The 20,496-nt window shown below is 40.4% G+C and overlaps 1 protein-coding gene across 2 annotated transcripts; it reads right to left on the bottom strand.

The window, feature by feature from the left end:
• Window positions 1-3,167: 3,167 nt before the first annotated feature.
• Window positions 3,168-19,858, bottom strand: LOC147798441 (uncharacterized). Of its 2 annotated transcripts, none has more exons than XM_087140262.1 (4): window positions 19,622-19,858; window positions 11,688-11,839; window positions 5,807-5,936; window positions 3,168-4,468 (listed from the first exon to the last, which is right to left on the bottom strand). In XM_087140262.1, coding segments are annotated over exons 1-4 (318 nt in total). In that variant the 5' UTR covers window positions 19,657-19,858; the 3' UTR covers window positions 3,168-4,467. The 2 variants fall into 2 exon arrangements, with proteins under 2 accessions (XP_086996388.1, XP_086996387.1); XM_087140261.1 differs by having other exon boundaries at window positions 3,168-4,466; window positions 5,804-5,936; window positions 19,622-19,857.
• Between the last annotated feature and the right edge of the window lie 638 nt (window positions 19,859-20,496).

Genomic DNA, 20,496 nt, shown 5'->3' with positions numbered 1-20,496 from the left:
TCTTAGAAATACTACTTGAAACTTTTTTTAAGTTCTACATTTATTTCAACATTGCCCTACAAAGACACATAGATAGTACATTGCTATACTTAAGGACAAGAATGCACATATTTAAATTCAAAATACATTTTAACAGTTAAATTATTACGCAGGACATATATTATTAACACTTGAGCACAAAACCGGAGGGCAACATCTAGGTACGTGGGTCAAGCTAAAAGCTTTTGTACCCCGACCTGGGACTGACAAGGACAAGGGCTACTGTATACAAACATTAGATATACAGGAATCAGACAAGACTTAACCATGGCTGAATCCATCTGTCTAATGGGGACATTGTATAATAAGTAATGTCATTTTAATAAGTAGTGTCATTTACAGTTTCTTGGCAAAGGCAGGCAGAGTTGGCAATGATTTTAGAGCGTCATTCAGTTTATTCCAACTTGAAATGCCACAATTAACTAGACTGTTTTTATTTAGGGCTGTTCTACTGAATTGAACGTAGAGATGCTTTCTGGATGCACTTCAAGTATTACAGGAATGAACATTTGATGCTAAGGTGAAACATGCATTAAAACAAGATGGTAATGCATTAGTTGCATATTTATACATAAATATACATTAACACGTTCTAGTCACTCATTCTCAAAGCCTGTTCTTAAGGCAAGCAATTGGAAAAGCCTTTTAAAAGTGAATCCTGGATATTTGTCTCACCAAACCAGTTGCACGACTTAAAAAAGGATTTCCTTAAGCTGCGTCATGAACAAAGACCCACCCGTTTCTCTTTGCCACTTTCATCCACACGTTCTTGTGCATACACAACAAAACCGGCATCAAAAATACTTCAGGGCCTTGTGATTTGACATTGGACATTCGGGCCTGTTCACTGTTCAATAACCCTAAAATGTTAAAACCCGCATCTCGGTGAAAAACGGGAAACCTCATAGGTACATAGTACGCATTCTCAGTGCCTGTTCCTACAGCAAGCAGTTGGAAAAGCCTTTCAAGGGTGAATCCTGGATTTTTGTCTCACCAAACCGGTTGCACGACTTTAAAAAAAGAAATTCCTTAAGCGCGTCATGAACGAAGACCCATCCGTTTCTCTTTGCCACTTTCATCCATAGTAATCCATCAAACAAAAGAAAACATTATGACAGATACACGAGTAGCAAACAAAGGATGAGTAAACGCCGGTCCATCGGCGCATAAACTTGGCCGGCCGGACTTTAATTAGTTGTAATTACGTCCCCCGTCCATCTGCGCTTTTGTGCCAACAGAACTACAGCTGTCCATGCATTTATGGCGAGTGTCTTTGAACAAGTGTAGCCCAGCTCCGTGTTGATAGAATACGTGTGCATATTGTCGGAGCAGTGTGCCTACGGTGGCCTTCAAAGTCCAGAGTTAACTAAAAGGTGTCGGGAAAAGACGGTAAGGCCGAAGTGACTGGTTTCATTTTTCGATACCTCTTGACAACAATAGCCTCCCCACCAGCAGTATTTGGCATCACTTAATTTGGGGGGTTTCTGTCCGTTTGTTTTTCATAATATAATTTTGTTTACAACTGCCATACATCTCTTTTAAGACGTCAGAGTGAAACCACTATTTTTCATAATATAATTTTGTTTACAACCGCCATACATCTCTTCTAAGACGTCAGAGTGAAACCGCTATTTTTCATAATATAATTTTGTTTACAACCGCCATTCATTTCTTTTAAGACGTCAGAGTGAAACCACTGTTCCTTTAAGGTTACTGCTCTCATCAATCCTGAAAAGTTTAAAAAAAGAGAGAAAAGAAGCCACCCGTTCGTAATCAGCGAATGAGCGGGAGGACACCCCCTTAAAGGAAGCCACTGGGTCCCGTATAGACGATACGATACACAGCTCATTCAGTACGTCCACATAAACACTTTCATTTTTTTTTCTTCCTGGTGAGTAATGCCCTTTTAAAAAGATATTTGCCGGCGATTTCGAATTCTTTTTTTACCGAATGGTTTTGCATTTGAGATTAAGAAACACTCCAGAATAATCCTGAAGAAACCTAGTTGTAACTGGTGCATCTCCCCAATATTTTCAATCATAAAACCTGTGGCTTGTTTGTTTTCTAATTCCATGATTGCAATGAAAATTCAAAAAGGTTTACTGAAATGCGAACAATTTTATTTTTGCTAGTGAACTTAATTGTTTTGTGCAATTTTACTCTCCTCTTGAATTCGTCAAACTATATGACGCTCCTTTTTTGGTTAATCTCATCAAAAGATGCACTTTTGTGAGCAGTGAAAAATTGCCTTCCTTTTGAAGTGATGTCCCCTCAGGAAGACACGATTTACATCGGGTGCCTTCTGATTAGATTGAAAATATTCAGCGAAATAATCACCACCTCCAGTTAAAATTCCAGAGGGACTATTTTGGAGGAACCACTACCAAGTACCGAAGAAACCAAAATAACAACAATTCAGAAAGATTTTGGTGCTTAAAGAGCTTATTTGTTCCTGGAATGGTACAACAATTTTGCTAATGAGTATGCACTTTCGCATTTGAAAGCGTAAAGTTCCGGAAAAAAACCTTAAAAATTACAATGTGAATATTAAATGGGCCCAATCTAGACAAAGAGGTTCACCATAATCTAAAAACTCACTTTATACTGAGAAAAATTCGTTAAGAAACAGCGTAACACCAGACACTAAGGATGAGCTGGATTGTTTGTTAAACCCACTCTAGACAAGGCTTGGAATTAAATATGACATCTTCCTCCCGCAAAAGATATAAACACCCGACCTCATTAATTCGACAGTTATGCTCAGCAGGCAATTAATTGAGTGGTGTGAACCGGGACACCGTGAGTATTTTACTCTCGAATCGATTTTCCCTTTACCGTCTCAACTTACTCTCAGGAATATTGCCCCCGGGACATATTTCCTTGCTGGGCCCATTATCAGCAGATCAGCCATTACTGTAGTTAGGAAAGTATGGCGCGCCGTGTCGTTCATAAAAGAGCACGCTTGCAAGCCACTCAAGAGACCAGCATAAAGATTTTGAAAGATTAACCCTCCCTTCATCGTGTTTGTAGAGAAATCATTCGTATGACTAATAGTTTCCGCTTGGCAAAAAGTGCAGTACTGCCCAGAAGAACATCAACAACAGAGGAACACTGTGGGAAACGTCATATTTTGAAGTCCGTCGGTAGTCCGTTTATTTCTATAACATTTGTGTCTGTTGAAGGTAGTGCTTGATATGCATTTTCATATTTCTATTCTTACAACGTCATTAATGCTTTACATGGAGCCAAACTTTCAATAATACACTCAAAGAGATTTTACACTCTTTATTAATATGAATTTTCTCGCTCAGTGCTGGCTCAGTCTATGGCTGTTAAATAATTATTCTTAATGACAGAAAATATGTTATATTAATAATGAGATAACATAGGGCCTATTCATTATTCTGTACAAGCTTTGAATATACAAGATATGCCGCAGTCCCTTTTAGGCAAAGTGCTAAATGAAAGTTAAATAAAATTCAAGTAAGGCATTTATACTTTTCAAATAATTAAAGCATGTCACTTTTTGCTAAATTTAAAACCTCACATAATTATATCAGTCAGACGCCCATGAGAAACGAATTTATTGATTCTGAAGGTTTCAAGGAAAAAGGCTATGGTTTTGGTCAAAATGGACTCTATCCTATTCCTGTCAGAGGTACACAGATTGCACAAAGAATTTCCATTTTATTAACTACCTGCAGGGACCAATATTTGTTTTTTTCCCAAAAGATAGTTATTCCAGTATCAGCTGTCTTGTTTGTAGATTGGGAATTTGTTTCTAAAAAAACAATCGAAAACATGTAGCTACAGGCCTATGGATGCCCTGATGCATCAACATTTTCCAAACACTGAAAGTATACACATTCGGTGGGCAAATCTTTGTCAACACTTCCGTCCAAAACAAGGAAAACGCATCACATTTCCTTTGCTAGGCTAAAGAAACTTTCTAGATACCCCCACAGAGTATTCGCTTGGCCGTAGAGATAGGCACCGCTTTTGAGGAATTGCAGTTCCTGTGGATGATGCGATTTCTTTCTTAGGGAGAGCCTTTCACAAGTTTTAAATTAATTTCACTTCAGTTTCACTGCTCATGTTTAAAGATCAGCAAATATCAGCATGCATACATCACTGATCGTTACTTTGGAAACGCAGCAAACTTTGAGAAGAGAAAAGTACTATGGTGTTTTAATATAAGTGCGGATCCCGTAATTTTCATTATTAATATAATTCAATTAACAGATACATGCACTGAGAATTTCCTGCTGAGAAACCGCGGTGGAAAAGAGACGAAGTCAACTTATAAACTTAACAACTAAATAGATGTCGTCGTGTGTCCATTGTCATAGAATAGGCATCCTTCTGTCCGCATGCAGAACTTAATGAGAGACGTCCAAGTTGCCTCGGCTTTTGGAGTTTGGAACCGCCTGAAAAGAATTTAAAAGGATAATTTCATACCTTGATGCGATTCCAGCTTTACAGGGCCACGCATTTAGAATTGCTAAAACGAAATTGTGATCCAGCATCGCAAAATAAGATGCTTGTCGCCAAAGCTATTTTTAGTTCAATTTTGCATTTTTTTCATAATGTGCTTTATCATAAGACTTTTAAAAAGAGTGACACACCAAATTAAAGAGTTCATTTTGTTCATTGTACTGTAAATTAAAAAAGGATTACTGCAAAACTGAACTTAACATTTAGTATGTGTTGGATGGTTATGACTATGCTTGACATAACTCAGCGTCCTTTCCACAAAGCCTAGGTTTCCATATGGTCGTACCGTTACTGTTGCCGACGGTACGCAAGACGTCAAGACACAAACAGAAGAGACACTACGTGACTAAATTCCATTAAAAACTTTAACAAAATTGAGTCTGAAAACCAAGAACAGCTTCGCATAAATGTCTTATTAAGGTCGTGAAACAACCTCTTGAAGCCATAGTGGTACAGTGTACATCAGTTCCATGTATGCTATTTATAATCAGATTTTTGGTGCCAATTAGGGCGTCACACGTCAGTAATAACGAGAAATTGGGCGAAATGAGTGTGGGTAAGCAAGAGAGACTTCGTTGTACACCACTAATGCCAGCCTGCGTGTTTGTTTATTGGCTTGTTCTGGCTACTCAAGGCAGACTAGTTCAACTTTGCCAATCGTCGCTGTCCTTTTTTGCTTCAGTTGCAATAAAAGTGTTTCCATAATGATTGCGTATCGTCAGAAACTGATCAGCGATGCTCTCTGCTTCTTTTTGCGCTGGTAATGAAACTTGGCTGAAGAGTTGTTGGCCTAATGACATCAGTCCGGAGTCATAAAGATGATCAGAAACGTTGGTGCAGCATTCCACCGACACACATAAAAAAGACACTAGTTGCTTTTGCAAAGAATATATTAATTGCAGTCTCTTATCCGTTACAATATTGGAATGGACGCTTTGTCTGGGACTGTTTTTGGTTGTCTGCGACCGTCTACCGACTGTCCGTGACAGCTGACGTTTTGTTTGCAATTTCTGCATGTATGTATACATTAAAATGTAACATATGATAATAGAGTCGGCCTCTATTTGTAAAAGCCTGAGATTACATTTACATTTGAAAACAAGTGAAGAAGATTTCCATGAATGCAAACTGCTTGCCGCGGTGACAATCTCTTACATTGAAAAATAGCGACAAGACACCATTATGTGGGACATTCGCTCCGATGCGTGCACATTTAATGATTTTATGAAAACGAAAGTTACGACACGTATTCCAGGTAACCAACTCTTACCTTCATGCTGTTGGTACTTTGCCGCAACGATAAACCCCACCTGACGCAACGTTTCGGCACAAAATTTCTTCAGTTCCGAATACAGGGACTTTCAGTTCGTCTTTCAATTCGTTGTCACTTACGACCACGTAATCTGGAGTGCGAAAAAATGGAAGCAAAAATTGAAATTATAGAATTACGAACGAGTTACTCTCGAAACCGGATGGAAACGCAAATACCAAAGTAGTTTTTCCTTCTGTCGAATTCACAAACACCAAATTATCTTGACTTGCCTCTTTTTAATTCTATGAAGAATTGCTAGTGTTCACACATCGTTTGGTGAGATAACACTCACAAGTTTTATTAAATTTCATATTTTTGTCATCAGATGAGTCACAAGAGCCGGATAAATTGACTGGAACTGACTCGAGAGACCACCAGCAATGTAACCGCAGAACATGAGTAGCTATAATCGATAAAACTCTATAGCACTAATGTTGCAGGGGCTATCCGTTTGGATCTCTGCAATTATTGTTGTATTTTCGATGGTTGTTTTGTGACATTTTGCTTGTTTGTATGTTTATTTTTGTTTCGTCCGCTCGTGCTTTTAGTAGGTTTCTCACCAACTTTTATGCGCTTTTGACCACCGTTTTGGCGTGATGCAAAAACCCCTAAACGCATGTTAGATGACTTAAAATTCTTCCGCTTAAAGCAACAACGAATCGGCCTCTTCATCCTATTATGAAGCATAAATTATGGTCCACAGTTGGGACGTTTCGTTTGAATTAACTGGAATTTTAGAGAATTTAGACTGAAAACTGATGCATACCGATGCAAAAAAAGACATTGGTGTCTGCATGAAGGAGGTACGGAATACGACCTTCCGTGGCTATGAAAAGATTACAAAACTGCATTAATGTCAGGCCATCCCCTAGCTCTTGCGCCAGACGGATTAATATTCTTTTACGCTTTTACAAGGTTTCCCTATAGGCCTAATAATTAACAACGTTAGATTTTTTCTGCACTTCCCTGTCAGAGCAGAACCCCCCTTTTAGAAAATCAAGTTATTTCAGCTTTTTCAGCGAAGTATGCAAGGGCAAAGGGGCAAATTGTTATTCAAGAAAGGGCCTCACTTGCTGATCTGAGAGAGGACGCGCCAGTGCTGCCTCCATCAAGAAATCGAGACGCGACACTCCTTGACTTTCACGGCAGATTAAATCTAGCGGAGGATTAAACCTAACGACAGGCACGGATAACGTGAGATAGCGTCGCCGGGGCTGTAGATTTTACCTCACCGAAGGTCTAAAAGTCAGCCTCTTGGATTCCTTCTAATATCTTCGACGATCTGTACTTGCTTGTATAACTTTTCAATCTAGCCCTGTCGAGGAATGTGCATATCTGTCGACGAATTTTGTCCAGAGTGATTTTTCAAGGTCTTTCTGAAGCGTATTAAATGGTGTATGCCGTCACGATCATTACTCTTAATCATTCAACGTTTCTCTGTTGGCCCCAAACAATTATGAAAATTTAAACGGAGCAAACAGACGGAACTATACACAGAGCGATTTTATGTTCAGAAGTAACAGTAACTATATGTTGCAGTCATAAATCACAAAATACTGCTTTAAATCCAAGTTTTAACAGGTTATTTTGCGGAAGACGCTAAAATGTGTGAATTTGTGCAGAATCTGCGGTTGTATGCAGCCTGGTCGTGAAGGGAGCGGTATCTTATGTGGAGTGCAAAGTTAACATTTAATCCGCGTACACACCTCATAGAGACATCTCTATCAATTATAGAGATATCATAGAGATATCTCTATCAATTATAGAGATATCATAGAGATATCTCTATTACGTTTCCGGTCCCGCACACTAGGTCAACAGAAAGGTCATTGTAACTTAACGCACAAAGTTTCACTGAGCAAGAGGGTTGTGTTAAGTTTCCTAACGTAAACAACCATGGGAGTACAAGTACTGAGACACGGGTTCAAAACCCCTCATGATAATAGATTTTTAAACACAAAACGCCGAGGGCGACCTGCGGTAACTTAATAGAGATACCCTAATATTAATAGAGATATATTTTTTAGGAATAGAGATATCTCTATTCCGGGATTAAATGTTAACTTTGCACGCCATAATCTAACGTTATAGTTGAACTGCTGTAGTCTCTGTATGACACCAGGAAGCTCTCTTTAGGATCGCTGAGAACACGTTGGGTACGACTCAAAACCAATTGCAATAGCGATTATCACCCAATACGGGAAGTGTAAATTGATGATATGCAAAAGCTGAAGTCACTTTTAAAACTCTAGTGAAAATATTCCAAGAAACTGGTTCGTACCACAAAATATATCCCAGGAACAGCAGCTTTGTCCAATGTACTTGAGCTCTACATTTCCAGGAAATTCAAAAGGACTGACACTATGCTAAAGTGTGGGTCTGAATATAGGGGTACCAAATGCTTAGGCCTAGAATAACGATTTCTGTTTTTGTGAGAAAGGATTACGACGACTACAAGGGTAGCTCTATAGAATCTTTTTCTTCCAGGGAGGGGGAATAAATTCACCATTCTACATGCTAATTTTTATGGCCTACCCAATGGTAATACTAAGTGGCCTTTTTACAAGCTTTAGGAAGGAAAGGGAAATGAATGAGTGCCAGAAAAGCGTCTTTTTCTTATGATTAAAAAACAACTCATGTTGAGGGGTATGGCAATCCCCACCCCCGATCTCCTAATGATGATATCCAAAATGTGCTCTTGACAAATATGCCTGCAAATCCTTATAACCTAGAGAAGGCATGGAGAAACCCTCCCCACTCCAGTTCACAGCAGTCACAATAATCATACAGTAGCCACGAAAGCTAGCTTTTAGGTGCGTGCATGTTTTCGGTTTGTTTGGGTCTACTTCATTCTCCACGGGTGGGGCATGAACAGTGTCCGCGACACCTCAAAAGGGGGCAATTTTCTTTCCCCAAAACCGCCCCCAAATAGGTTCACGGACATCTTATTTACCTGTATACGTTCTTCAAAGATTATTTCTCCTGATTGGTCGAACCTACAACATCCGAAAACTGTAGGGTGAGAAGTTTTGGTAGTCTTTGGGTAGGCTTTCGGTGATAGCGGTTGCTTTTTGCATTGCTCTTTAGTAATTTGGATATCAATTTTTGTTTCTCCCAGTACATTTACTGCTCTGCTCTTCTCAACTTACCCACCATTTCATATGACAGTGCCCGCTGGGACTACTTGCGCATGAGCAGACAGCTATTGTTGCTGCGTCCAAATAACAAATTACACCTCTTTAATGATTGCTGAATTAAAAGGTTGGAGAGGCTGAACTCACCGGCGTTGGCTTACAAGGCTGGTCGCCACCACCAACCTACCTCCCTCTCCCCCTTAACACGACAATGGCCTGCCCCCTAACCCCCCCCGGAGATTGCGAGATCACGACCAACCCCTTCAGCGGGCCGGTTCAATTACCCTTCGCGCTTAGCGGTCAGCGGAGGCTCCCTGCACGCGCGTGGCAGATAACAGGATAGCGATATGTACTCAAGAAATGATATCCTCATTAATCAAGCCTCAGCGGCTGACTGACATCACGGCCGTAGATTGAAAGATCTGCCGCCTGACACAGACTTCAGGAGTGAAAACCCGAGCCCGCGCTCGCGTGCGGGTCGCACTTTACACATGCAGGTTTTTTATTAGATCTCTGGCCTTTCTTCGGGATTTGGAGGAGGGAGGTTCAAGGCCCTGTGACCTAGCACCATGGGTGAAGTCTGGCAGTGCAACCCCCCCCCCCCGCTGCGTTTCAGTATCAGCTATATGCATTTCACCGAGCGGCTGGTTGGTTGAAGTTGATTATTGTTTTAACTCTTCCCATCCCACTCTTTGCCAAATCCTGCAGTATTTTAAAATGGGGTCTTCTGAAAGCCTTATGGCATTTATATTTGAAACTTTCATCTATCCTGTACCTAGCCGTTGTCCTCCAAATGGGGGGAGGGGACACACGAAAATTAAGACTAAAAAGCTTTAATCTACTTGGGGCTTTATACGAACGAGAGCACAAGCAATTAGTCAGTTCATCGTACATGCCATCTTCATAAATTTCAATGTCGGGAGTGATTTACCATTGAGTCGTTAGGCCGCATTTTTGTATAAACAGCTTTAAACTGTCATTCGTAATTTGAAGTAACATATACTCGAATTCTGAGGACGGGTGTTAAAAATTAACCCGGTGAAGCTTCAGCTTTGTGAATGCATTTCTTTTCTGGGCCACGTGACTTGATTCAAAATTGCCGTATTTTCATATTTTGCACTGCACTAAAACCCACCCCAAGAAAGTAAACGTGTAGGTCGTAATTTTCAAACAATACCAGGTTTTGAGCGGGTGCGACGAATCCTTTGACGTTTCCAAAATTATGTCCCCTGGCACATTTCCGTTTTTCTCTTCTTCAAAATGGCAGCACGCCAGATGAAATCAGTTCACAGTGTTTCCACTGCCATGATTAAGACCTATGACCGACGTACAACTTTCATAATGGTTGGTTACTTTTTGGATAGCAGCAAATGGCCCACTCTACTTTTGATTCTGCACTCATGTGTCCGGACATTAATTTTTGTCCAACCTTACCGCGAAAGCAGTTTCGTCGTGCCGAGCCATAATGAGATCTCTGCTGATATCTTCCACATAATTTGTTACAAATTTCGTAAAAAAGACACAAATGAACTTTACAAGCTGTCAAAGTTTCCAAGGCAGAGTGGTCAATAATGTAATCCCTCCCACTGACAGTGGAAAGAAAGTATATAGTACAGTTAGAAGCTCTGATACGTTTACAAGTGTACAACCCAGAATGTCAGCAGTGTCGCATTCGTTGGAAGCAACAGCGTCCTTTGTCGGATATGTTGAAAGGAAAATCTGATACCTGAACCATTGGGCGTCTTTATTGTGCATGCATTGAAATTCCTGATGATTTCTCTCCTCGTATGGCTATGAGATGTGTAATAAAACTCGACTCTTTTAAATTAATGCTAAAGACTTGTTGCACCGATCACGGTTCAACTTGAAATTCAAACTTGGTGATCAGTTCGGTTGGCCTGGTCGACTGTTTTAATGGTAGGATTTGTTGCATGATAATGGTTCAACTCGAAATTCAAACTTGGTGATCAGTTCGGTTGGCCTGGTCGACTGTTTTAATGGTAGGATTTGTTGCATGATAATGGTTCAACTCGAAATTCAAACTTGGTGATCAGTTTGGTTGGCCTGGTCGACTGTTTTAATGGTAGGATTTGTTGCATGATAATGGTTCAACTCGAAATTTGAACTTATTAGACAGTTGTGCCCACATACATTCTGCGCACTAACATATTCGCAGTCACGTTTAAATGCAGGAATTATTGTAGTTAAGAATGGTGCAGTTAGATCATTCCTAGAAAGATGTCAAGTCGGTCTATTGGTATTTGACTTCAAAAGAAAAGCTCTTATTTATTTTTAATCAAAAGAGCGAAAGGCCCAAAAATTAAGCGTGGTTTTAGACTAGCTGCGAGTATACACACAAAAATTGAGCGACTTAACTAGAAGAACTTTTTTAGGCCAATTCTTAAAGAAATACTCCAAAATTTTCCAAAAGAAACAACATTTGATATTTCAGTTTGGAAAATGGAACTCCTAGAGATTTTTCTGTCACGAAACGTTGTTGAATGGAAAAGATATCATTGGTGACATCTGACAAAGCCTGAGAAGTTGAGTACTGGAGAACGGCCAAGCTTGTCTATGGATGTTTGCCGGCTACCTGTCCGTTTTGATCCTTCAACCTACCCCACCAACACCACTCAAACCCAAACCCGCCCCCCAATCCTACCCCTCCAACCACTGATGACATCAAAGCAATACCGATGTTCACTCACCTGGGCTGTACCTCTTTCCCCATCTCATGAACTTGGGGAATCGGCCCTTCTCATCCGCTGTGGCAGAGCTGCCCAGGAGGGCTTGGGCAACTAGTAGCGTCAATAGGAGCCAGATACAGAAACGCACCAAGCCAGGCCAGACACTGCCCGTCCTGAGGAGAGAAAGGTCAAAATAAGTCCTTATAAGATCAACCCACCAAAATTCTTTCCTTAAAAGAGTCTGGAGGTGATCCCCAATTAGCTCTAAAAAATATTACAAGGCGACAGTAGAGCTCTAGTTAAGATTCCAATGCTTCAACACTTTTGTGACGAGGCACTATGGCGGTCCAAGGGCCGAGGATGCTGTAAAAAATCAAATACAAAGCCAGAAAGATCTGTTGAAAAACAAGCAGAAAATCCAAGCAGCGTCTATATTAAAAGATGTACTACTAGAATTTTTTTTATATCTTTTGCTAGAACTCTTAAGTCCATTATCTCCTCCGCGCTAAGATACCAATTCAACGTGAGAGTTCAACCTCGATCCTGTGTAATCAGGCGTGCACGATCGACAGCACAGATCAGATAAGACGCAAGGATAAACGCAACTCGGAACACACGCCCTACCGCCAATTCCCCCGGCCGGAATTCACACGGGATTGCATGCTCCGTCTGTTAGTTGATGCTCCGTCACGATTACGAACTCGCAACCACGTCAGCGCCGGTGCACGCTATCAGGATGCGGTCTGTGTCGGGTAAGGTAAAGATGGCCGGGCCGGCACGTCTGCGGGGCCGATGCACTTCGACGGGGATGGCAGCAAAAGTCAGCACGAATCTTCCCGATAGTCTCCCAACCTCACAAGCTAATTACAGCGCAAAAGGTAATTAATACAGTGGTAAATATTGATAAAGTCCAGATCCACTTAACCCATACGAGATAAGCTGTACATTTGCCCGGGAGAAGTACTAATACAAGTGTGCGCCTTAAACGCGACTTTCCAGCGAGTTGTTTCTCACCGTTACGGCACTTTCGATTAACTCTTAGAGTTTTCCAGAAGCGTCATTTCTGAAGAAGAAATCAATCGAATGTGCCTCCCCTTCACTCCAAATTCGATAATTCCTTGTACGGGCAGGACAAACCTAAAACAACGCACGTTTTAGCAATCAATTTATCCGTTTTCGTCCATTTTACCCCCTTCCTCTGAATACATTGTCTTACACTTGCCCAAAATCGAAATGTTTTAAGTCCGTTGCGAAAGACGCCCATTGATTTGATTTGATTCCGAATTCTCCCCTCCCCCGGCAGAAAGGTTATTGCGCAGTGGAAAGGAAGTCATCCTTGGCAGTGTTGAATGACTCTTTGCCGCCAGTTTGGAAATTTTCCTTGGAAGGATCCCTGGGAAGTTTTTGGAAGAGAAGATTTGGTAAAGATTTGGCAGAAGTCTGCCTTTTCCTACCAAAACCTGTGATCACCTAATCTAAATTAGGTGTTTTATCATTCAGTAAGCTTCGTCAAAGTCAATTGGTGTAAAATTGTACGGCATGGCTTTATAAAATTTAAATCATGAGGAAAACTTTTCGAAAATTGTTTGTTGGTCGAAAGAGGTTTTAGGTGTGCCTGTCAGGTTGAACATGTTTTGTAAGGTCTGATGTGGGAGAATTACGACCTCTGTGACCAGAAGAAATTTGTCACCGCCTTGAGATATTGGAATGTCGGATGGGGGTCGGGTCTGGTCTGGGAGGGGTTTCACTTTCATTTCGAAATATGATGAGAAGTTCTTTTTTGTCACTATTTCTTTCTAATCGTCTCAAAACGTTCAACCCCACAAGTGTCACCCCTCAAGAATGCCAAGAAAAGGGTACACGAAGAAGTTCACTAAACCTGGACACGGGGCCCGAAAAAATGATGTCCCCTCCTAAACATGGTTTTGTATCCGCCCTAGCAGAGAAACAGTTTAGGTGGTTTGAAAGTTCAGGTGATGTGGTTTAAAATACACTCTTTAATTAGCACAAATGAAATTTCTTGACGCCGGTATTTCTAGCGCACGCATTCCCTTTCGATCTGAGAAAGACAATCAAAATGTTAAAATGGGCCAGAGTTGTCAAGCAGGAAAAAGCACAGGTCGTACAGAGCTACAAGGCCGAGCTTTGATTCTGTATTGAGGCAAGAAAAAGCCAAAATTTCATTACCTTTTCGTTTAAGAAGTCTTCAACGCATTCGTTTTTACTCGGAAAGTCCGCCAAAGCCTCAGATCTGGGTATTTTTCTTCTTTTATTTTTTAACACGAAGCAATGTCCAGTTGCTGCCAAATTGTTGGAACGATTAGCACCAGCCAGTCGACCTTTATCGGGCTAGAGGTGTGGCTATTCGCCAGCCCGATTGGTCCATTTTGCGAACAGAACAAATTCTCTGCATGCCTTAAAGGAGAAATTTGTATCAACATCAAGAACTATTTTGCTGCTGAAAGTATAGGCTTCAGAAATTATTTCTAAAAAGTATGAAAGCAACACACCGATAAATCCCAACACAGATTCTTGTCAAGTTTGATACAGATTAATGAAAGCATTTATGAAAAGAATAAAACGGAAATCGGTTACAGGCAGTAGAGGTTTTCTAAGCATTTAGTCTAATAGAACAAAGAACAAAAACAGGTACAACACAACTGCAGTTTGCAAAACGCATCTTGCGGATAAAATTTTGCCCGGACCCTCTTTCCAAATCTACATCATGCTGCGCACATCAATTTAACATTTTTTACACGAATCAACCATTCTGCACCGCAGTTATTTCTCCTTGTTATCCCCAATCCTTAGTCTATCAACTTTGTAGCATTCAGTACCGTATCCAACCTTTGGGTGTTCCATTTTTACGCTGTTTTATTGAAACATTTCAATCAAACGTCGGACTTCTTTAAGCCCTTTGTTTGAAGTCAAACGAACTCCAGCTTTTCTATTAATCGCAACGTATATGAGTTCCGTTCCGGAAATTAGAAATAAATATCTTGAGTTAGGAAGAACCCTACTTACTTACTAAACTTACTGTTTCTTAACCTTGTGGGAATTTATTACTAAGTTATATTTAACTTTGATAAAAAGCTGTATTCATCATTATGCTACCCGGGCTGAGTGCGCTGCCTGCGCCGGGCGATTCAAATAATACCTAAAAGGATGCAGGCTCACGACTCGCGAGATTTCCCAGCACAATTATGCGGTAATGAATCTCCGATTTACGGGCGGATCGATTGAGCGGGCTCTCGCCGGTGGCGCTTGTACGGACACGTAAGTCAAAAATGACAACAGTTATTTGGGAAGGCGTTCGTTTTGACGCAGGGGGTACAAATTCCACAGGAAATCGGTGGGGAAAGTCATGCTTAATCAACCAGCTATACCAAGAAAAAGACCGTATTACTTCGCTGGCTAAGGAGCCTGTTCCAACAGGGGACATTGCAAGCTCGTATATCATGTCCGCGACAGAGGGAAAGATCGGTAGAGTCATGGCTGGTTAAACTATACAAAATTCACGGGATTCATATACGAGAGCTAACAGTAGGACGTTTATGGCGGATTTTTTCTTGGAGGAAAGACAGATCTTTATCTAGATTCTGCTACAAAGATCAGTCCATAAAATACATTATGCTGAAAAGTACATTGCTTACACCAGGCTCAAAATAGGGGAGGAGGAATGCGTAGAGAGTTAATTTGCTTCATAAATGAGCATGAACTCTATGTACACATATACACATTTAATCCGCCCTGACTTGAAGTGCACCCTCACCGGCGAAAGAAAGAAAGACTGACAGACGAAGTTTTCCAACCGGGTTCTTGTAAGCATTCGGCATGCACGCGCAGACGATACATTCCAGAATAAATTTGTTGCGCGTACTCAGCGCGCTTCGCGTCAAACGAGCATAAACTTGCGCGTCTATGCGGTAAGCTCGCACCAAAGGACTGTCAATTTCGTTTGAGGAAAGGAAGAGAATGTTCCATAATTTTCGTAAAGCATGCTTGGGGATGTCTACAAGTCGGCATGTCCTGCGACGTAAACTTTAGTGACGGCCCTAACAGGTTTTGCAGCTATACACGTAAGTGCTGCATTTGTGGGGTGCGTCACACTGCCAGAAATGTATAGGGCTAAGTTATGTTAGGTCAGGTCAAGGTATAATTGAGTTAGTATTTTCTTGGTCACTGATGAAAGCAAAATGCCCATCTCTAAGAGTTTTAAGACTGTACTCGATCGTATAAGGATAAAATATGACCCAGACAGTGAACAGCGTGGCTTTGTATATTTATTCATCAATTTATTTTGGTATAGCATCACTATATAGCAGATCAAAGGGTGATTTGCACTGCAGTGATTTGCGATTTTAAAAAGTTCATTAAATAAAAAATAAGTACATATTCAACAGGAACAAAAACATATACAAAATCCACAAAATATCAATTACCAGATAAATCAGATAAAGCCTACTTAGATGACGAATTTTTATTAGGTTAAAAAGAAAAGTTCTATAAAGGATGAGACAGTAGGTCTACGCATCTTTGTACAGGTCAATGCATCTCAATGTTAATACTGTGAGATGTTCATACTCCGCCACTGTGCATTGACTCTGAAGTATTGTTTGAAAAAAGCGAGGGAAAATATCATTGCTAATACATAGGGCCGATAACAGCCCAAGCACGCAGGAAATGTTTGACTTCATAAAAAAAGATAACCTGTTTCGAGTTTTTATTCTCTGATTATGTGAAGTTCAAATCAGATTCAACCTTTTTTTAAATCAACACAGCTGACGCAAAAAAAAGCATCTTTGTCAACGGAGACCCCGCGTTGTTATTGACTGTGGAATGGGCGAGACCAGAAAAAATTGCATGTAAACATTGACACACACTGAACTCGTACGAATCAGGATATTGTATTTTGAAATTGTGATTTTGATCCACTAAATGAAAATGAAAAATTTTGTAGGCACTGAAAACATTGCATACTTTTCATTTCCCCCTTCATTGTTTTATCCTCAAGAGTAAAGACGCACTGTAGACAAAGTAAGACGTTTGTGTTTGGCGCCAAAGCGGGTGTGGAGAAAACAGGTTTACTTTAAAAGTTTTTCATCAGGACAAACCCTTTTTAATTCGGTTTTTCTCTGAATATATTTATTCAACTGATGGAGAGTCAAGATTTCCTTGACTCTCTGAGCTTCAGTTGAAACCTAGGTTTAATTTTTGTGCCACTTTTATATATCTGGCGTAACTGCCAATTTTGGTTTGGTTTAACTATAACAAATTGGTTGAAGTATATCATAAATGGTAGATACCTGTCTAACCAACCTGATATATTTGAACGCATATCAATCAGTTAGTGGTTGTTTTAAACCAACCTGGTTTAAGAGTGTCTATAAAAAAGACAAAACATGTTTGAATTACATGTTTAACTTCCTTTTAAAATGTCCAGTGGCAAAGCAAACGTGATAACCAATGGCCAGTCAGCAGTCAGAACCATTTATACAGGTATCACAAATGTCCATCAAAAGCATTAAAATTATTCAAGCATTTTCTTAATTCTCTGTCAACATTTTGAAAATTCACAGGTGTTGTTCCATTTGGTATGGAGTGATTAAACCAAAATTTTATCTCGAAATCTTCTAATCAATGATGAATTAAGATTTCTGCCCTCATCTCTCCCGCCAAAAAGGTAACCGTTCTTGATCCTTATTTGATCCTTTAAAATAAAGTGCCCATAAACAGCCTGACTGAGACTTTTCTGTGAAGGAAGGAAAATTCGTCATCCAACTGAACATTAAAATGTGACAAATTTCGCACCGGACTGCCCACTGGAGTACTACATGTTTTTATTTTGCCTGTTTCTCTCTGACGAAGTATATATGTAATTTTTCAATGATTTCAAATAATGTTCTCTTAAGATTTAAATCCTATGACTGGTTTTATTATGACGGTCGCTTGTCCGTTTTCAATTGTAATTCACCTGTTCATCTCTGGACAAACACCAAGGAAGCTGTATATGAGAACACGGCAAGGCCAAATTGATGTGCCGATTGCACATTCTCCCCCAGAGTGCTACTAAAATTAGACAAAGAAAACATTCTTGGTAGACAGAGCTATATTTACTATAAAATTCTACTTTGAGATCTTTCAAACTATATTTTCTCCACTATTCTCCATCTCATCACAATAACTGTGTCTTATGTTACACCGGCAACATTTCTCTAACCGGGAAGACTTTAAGTCTATTCTTTCTAAACTTCCACTTCACGCAATACCTGAATAATCACTGTTGCTTGCAGTTTCACTATTTTTTCGAAAAAAATATGGAAGAAGACACTGTCGAAATTCATTAAGCTTTTAGAATGAGACAAATCGTATGGGAGGTCGTATGTTCTGCACGCACAACACACGTTCGACATTATCGCCACTGTAACTGCCTATCAATATCGTTCAACGGTTAGTGCTCACGTATAGCACTTAATTCACACCGTGACGACCTTGGAGAGTTTTACCAATTATTACATCGTTTGCGATACCGGCAAGACCACCAACTGTCAGTATCAGCACACACTGTCTCTGTCCCAACATGTACCCACTTTACTTGCGAAGAGGGAGGACAGCAGGGGTAAAGTCACCCGCTGGAGGTCACAGCATGTTGCCAGCTGCTGGATTCGAACCTCCGACCTGTGATCGAGAGTGACAGAATGCTAACCACAAGGCCACACTCCGCACTTAGGCCACACGCAGCAAATGCGCAGATTTCTTTTTACAAGAAGAGGAGCTGATATAGACAGGCATTCAGAAAAAAACGCAGTCACTGCTTAACAAAGACTGGACATGAACGGATTGAGAAACATACATCCTTTCAGCTTTTTTTTCTGACGTGAGAAGTCCCACATTGATGAGAGTGCGAGAATACTCTAAATGCGTGAGTCTTACGCTCAATGTGACAGAGTCATGCTTAGTACTCGAAGTTACATTCAGTGTTTTGACGTGGTAACACCTCAGGCATGGGCGCAATTAGTCCTGAAAGACTAAATGACTGAAGACGCTCCGAAATATTTTCCCCTTGACCCATCTGATGAGCATTTGCAGCAAGCCTCATTAGAAGCGATACTAGCTTCCTCTCCGTCCTACCTTCTCAAGCCTCACCTGCTTTGTCTCATACAAAACTATTTGTTTTAAAGTGAGTCTTCGAGCGTGGTTGTCCTTTACTTTAGGAAAACTGTATAAATTTCGAAATAATTTTTCACCGTCCCTTTTCGACATGATAGCCTAAGCCACCTATTGCAATATTTTCAAAACCTTTTTGGAAATGGTTTACAGAAATGACATCATGTTAGGTGTCATTTCAGTAATAATCATGTGATAGCAATTACTTTGTCAGTGGTAACAATATTTCAGCGTGTTTTTGCTATTTTAAATAATAAAGAAAAAATACAATAAGGGAGGAAAATTGTTAAAATAATCCTAGCTGTACGTCGTGTTACTGAAACAAGAACGTATCAAAAGGGTGAATAATAAAGACGGAGATAATTGAGAAAAGTTAAAAATTTTGTTCTCTTGGGTAATCGAGGCGTCGTAATATATAAACTCGCTGCTGCCAGTAACACTGCCGGTAACCTTTGATTGGTGTACCTGCATCAGCAAGTATTTCTGAGCTGCAACATTGCGGCTGTTTCATTAAAAAAAATAATTACTGTTAAAAAGAAGCTGTTATTGTCAACTTAAATTTATTTTAAGATCTTTCTTCTTCCGCAGATAGAACTTTTTCTAGAAATATACAATCTCTATGTCATTTTTGAATATTCGGACCATTAAATTAACAACTAGAGCAAATGCAACACGATCATAAAAGCTATAAAACTGAAATGACCATTTCCAAAGTTGTTAGACATCATCACTCTAAACCAAATCTTTGGGGCGAAAACAACCAGGAAATGTAACAGCAAATGGTTTACCTTGAGCATTCTGCTTGGCCTTTTCCGTTTACCATTCTTGACACAGCGTCTTACAGGTATCTGCGAGGTATCTTCTGACGGGGTGTTGTAAGTGCACTCTGCCAGCTTCTGATGTCGACTGAGTATGTCTGCTTATTTAGGCGTTCGTTGTCTCACCCAAATGTCTGTAGCCCCTGCTCCCTCAACGACTCGCAATGGTGCTGTAGTCCGCCTCTGCCCCTGCTTGGCTGCTTGATAATAAGCCGGACCCCACGGCCGAGACGTCACCGGGAACGCCTCTCAAACTTCGCCACGAACTTGGTTGCCAAGTCAACGCGCTCTGACGCCGAATGCGGTTGAAAGGCGTCAATGAATCGATCGTTGATTAGCATAGGGGGAAAACTCAATGCTAGAGATGTCATTTAGGCCAGGAGAAGGAACAGTAGAGTTGAGCGCATGGAAATGTTTGTCTGGGGTAGTTAGATGCTCTCTATCTTGTCTTGATTTGATTTCTGTCTGTATCGTTAGGGACATCACGTGCGCAAAGAAATTATAGAGGGAGAGATCTGCTTACTTTCGGCTCAGTTTTTTTGCAAAAGATTTTAAGGGAGGTCTTCTGTCATAAATGGGCGAAGAATGCAGCTGCTGTCGGGTATAAGAGAACGTTTTTACCTTTTATGTCAGCCCCTGTCCTTAACAATATTCTTTGTCACAAGTGGCAAGCATGTAGTAATACACAGTTGTGTTTCCGACGTGGAGGAGTGAGGTAGCTGGTGACATGTTGCATTTTTTAGGAAGTGAAAGCGGTAACACTTTCGAAATGGCACAAGAACCTTCCTTTCGGGGAGGAAGAGACGGTTGTATTAGGAGTGATAATACCTATTTGCTCCGCCGTA

Source organism: Acanthaster planci, linkage group LG08 (assembly GCF_054643075.1).
Source record: "Acanthaster planci isolate LZ-2023a linkage group LG08, COTS_SCS, whole genome shotgun sequence".
NCBI classification, from domain to species: Eukaryota; Metazoa; Echinodermata; class Asteroidea; order Valvatida; family Acanthasteridae; genus Acanthaster; species Acanthaster planci.
The sequence above is the reverse complement of the archived record's forward strand: the minus strand, read 5'-3'. Positions and strand labels throughout refer to the sequence as shown.

What these genes read in the sequence shown, in the direction of transcription:
- LOC147798441 (XM_087140262.1), bottom strand. Translation starts at nt 19,656, where the DNA reads ATGGTAAACGGAAAAGGCCAAGCAGAATGCTCAAG. An exon ending in GGCCAAGCAGAATGCTCAAG is followed by an intron (nt 11,840 to 19,621) that starts GTAAACCATTTG and finishes TTCTCTCCTCAG; the next exon opens with GACGGGCAGTGTCTGGCCTG. An exon ending in GGGAAAGAGGTACAGCCCAG is followed by an intron (nt 5,937 to 11,687) that starts GTGAGTGAACAT and finishes TTCGCACTCCAG; the next exon opens with ATTACGTGGTCGTAAGTGAC.